This window comes from Scleropages formosus, chromosome 22 (assembly GCF_900964775.1).
Source record: "Scleropages formosus chromosome 22, fSclFor1.1, whole genome shotgun sequence".
Taxonomy (NCBI): domain Eukaryota; kingdom Metazoa; phylum Chordata; class Actinopteri; order Osteoglossiformes; family Osteoglossidae; genus Scleropages; species Scleropages formosus.
Genome location: NC_041827.1, coordinates 1858946 through 1862266, shown reverse-complemented (window position 1 = coordinate 1862266; position 3321 = coordinate 1858946). Strand labels below are relative to the sequence as shown.

Here is a 3321-nt window from a genome sequence, read left to right as displayed (position 1 = left end):
GTCTGCAGCTATGTCTCTTTCTCAATGTAATGCACAAACTGTATTTTCACTGAGATGTGCATCACTCTGGAGAAGAGTCTGCTAAATGAATACATGTAAATGTAAATATTTAATCTCATCTGCACTCGCAAAACTATTTATTAGGAACGCCTGTATGCCTGCTTATCCATGCAATTGTGTTCAACATCACATGTGACAAGTTGACCTGTGATCAGCTAATTATGCAGATAAAGGTCAGGAGCTTCAGTCAAGGTTAACAAAAATGCTAAATACTAAATGTGACACATCCTTTTATAAAAACACTTGGCTTGTAGAATACAATAGAGAACTTGATGTGTTATCAAGCACATAACACACTTTGGACGTTCCTCCCTTCATACCTGATCGTGTAGCAGGGTGCTTTTCAAGACAAATGAACCTTGCAGTATAGTGTAACAACAAAAAAGCACAAGCAAAAACATGGTTGTTTCTCTCATTTAATAACATTTTAATATGATGCACAAGGCCCAATTTACATGGGCTCACATGAGATTTTCTATCCATCGAAATTAACGTTGTCCCTACAGAATCGTAACATGGAGACTTTAAAAAGAGAAATGTGGAGCTCGGTTTTCAGTGTTCCATACAGAGGATTACTTCAAGGTAAGACATGACAATTTTATGGAAGAACACAAGAATTTTTTTTTCCTTTTTCTATTTACAGCTTATTAATAATTTAAATTTAAATGCAAAAAATAATGAAACCAGCAAAGAAAAAAACATGTATAACTTTTTAAATTAATTACACATTGGAATGGAGAGTAGTTTTTTACTCTAACCTGCAATAAATCTTTTATGAATGTTATTATTTTTTATTACATTTTACTACAGAATCTATTGAAGATAATACACTAGCTAATATATATAAATTTAAACTAATTTGTCCTCACTAGAAATGTTTTGTTTATTCTGAAATCATGTTTTCATTAAACGTTCTAAATATTTTGAAGTATAAGCAGTTCAAATTATATTTATAATATATACATTCGTTTCAGCTGTGAGCAAAAATATAAACAAAGATACCCTTTGAATATGTCAAAGGTGCATAAATGTTTACTGGAAATTTTTTAATGAAACAGATCACAGTTGCAAGAGTTGTTATATTGACGTGAACTGTGAAATAAAAGATTCCGAAAGTTATGCAAGAACATTATTTTGGACTCATGTAGAGTTTAACGTGGGTTTATTTTATTGTGACATGAAACCAGAGGCAAGAACCATTTCTTTTGGAATTTCCAGAATATCTTGTAGGAATTTGTTATGTGTTGGAATATGTTATAATAAATACCACCAATGTCAATATTTCACCATATATTGGACTGATAGCAGAAAAGTGTAAAAAAACAAAGTCAAAATGTCAAATTCATGTCTACAATATTGAAGATAATCCTTAATTTATGGGATAGCTACTTTTATTTACTAGCAAAAACAACAGCCAAGTTACAGTACAGCAGTCTCTCATGAATGTCTATGTATCATTTAAGCTCACATATTCAGGCATACATGATGACGTTGGAAAAATATTTATTTTAATCTGCAAGTTTCATGGTGGGGGGTGCGGTGGTGCAGTGGGTTGGACCTCATCCTGCTTTCCGGTGGGTCTGAGGTTCAAGTCCCGCTTAGGGTGCCTTGCGACGGAGTGGCATCCCGTCCTGGGTGTGTCCCCTCCCCCTCCAGCCTTGCGCCCTGTGTTGCTGGGTTGGACTCCGGCTCCCCGCGACCCCATATGGCACAAGCGGTTCAGACGATGTAGTTTCATGGTTGATGTAAAGATAGATTTTTTGCTACAAATGTACTGATTTTCTTAATAATGTTATAATTTATGTATTTTTAGATATGTTTGTTTTGAATTAATGTTCTTTGTTTTATTTCATTTCCCTGGCTTTCGATCCTTCTAGGTTGATCATCATGCAGACAGAGGTGCGTGTGGTGTTGAAGGCAACTGGATTTATGTGCCTCGTTGTTGTGGGGCTCCCTGCCAATTTGAGCGTGCTGTTCCTCTTCTGCCGCCTGCACTTCTCCCGCGGGCGCCTGCAGCCTAACGATTTCATCTTATGCAGTATGGCAACTATGAACCTAGTAGTTTTGCTGTGCCGCAGCCTTCCTCAGACCCTGTTTGCCTTGGGTGTAAGACATTTCATGAGTGACTGGGGTTGCAAGGTGGTCATCTTCGCCTACCGTATGGGTCGTGCCATGTCCATCTGTGTGACTACTTTGCTTGGCTGCTACCAGAGCGTGAGCATAGCACCTTCCACGCCCCGCTGGACTCTCCTGAAGCATTGGCTTCCTGCCCATCTGCTCCATGCCATCATCGTTTTCTGGTTCATCAATGCTTTTGTGTGCTATGGTGCCATAATGTATCCACAGGCACCACCCATCAACGGCTCTGTTCCAGAGTTCACAATGAACCTGGAGTTTTGTCTTGTGGTGTACCCAGGCCCTCTTACATACAGAATCAATGGGATAACGTTAACCTTAAGGGACATGTTTTTTGTGTCTGTGATGGTGTTGGCAGCAGTCTACATGCTGCTGGTACTGTACCGACACCGGCAGCAAGTGAAGGGACTGCAAGGGGCCAGCAGGGCATCAGAGGGTGCCTCACAGGCTGTGCTGCTCTTGGTGTGTACGTATGTGGCACTGTTCACCCTGGAGAATATTCTGTGGGGATACTCTCTCACCGTCCCCCAGGTCATGCCCGTCATCTCCGAAACACGTGTCTTCTTTGCCTCCTGCTACTCTGCCCTCAGCCCTGTTCTCATTATTGCCACTAACCGGAGGCTGGCAGGGAACTTCAAGTGCTTCACATGTAATAAGAGAGCAGAGAACCTTTCTACACAAGGAGAGTCTAACATATCTCATATAACAGCGTAGTACAGCAACTATTCCTTTTGTGCCATTCAGCAACAGTACCGAAGAACACCAAAATTACAGGAATTTGGTAGAACTTTATAATGATTATGATAAATTATAAACAATTATAGTTAGTTATAATCAAAATTATTTTAAAAAGTTAATTTACTTGTATATTTAAAATGATAGGCTAGATAAGTGCATGTAAGTGCATTTTCTTCTTACCATTTTAAGCCAGAAATACAGATATATAAAGATAGCTTTATATTACAATAGCATTTAAAATGCAATAAACATCCTTTATTACCTAAAAATAACAAAGATGTCATAACAAGTAGCATTTAAATTTTATATTAATCTGTTTTCAAGAACAGATGTTGTGCTTTGTATACTATTTATTCTACATACAGACCTGAAAAATAGATGTTTCAT

At 38.2% G+C, this 3321-nt stretch overlaps 1 protein-coding gene across 1 annotated transcript; it reads left to right on the top strand.

Annotated features, from left to right (window-relative positions):
* The first annotated feature begins 1947 nt into the window (after positions 1-1947).
* On the top strand, positions 1948-2910 carry LOC114909354 (olfactory receptor class A-like protein 1). Its single transcript, XM_029247952.1, has one exon. The coding sequence runs from the start codon at positions 1948-1950 to the stop codon at positions 2908-2910; it is 963 nt and encodes a 320-aa protein (XP_029103785.1).
* The last annotated feature ends 411 nt before the right edge of the window (positions 2911-3321 follow it).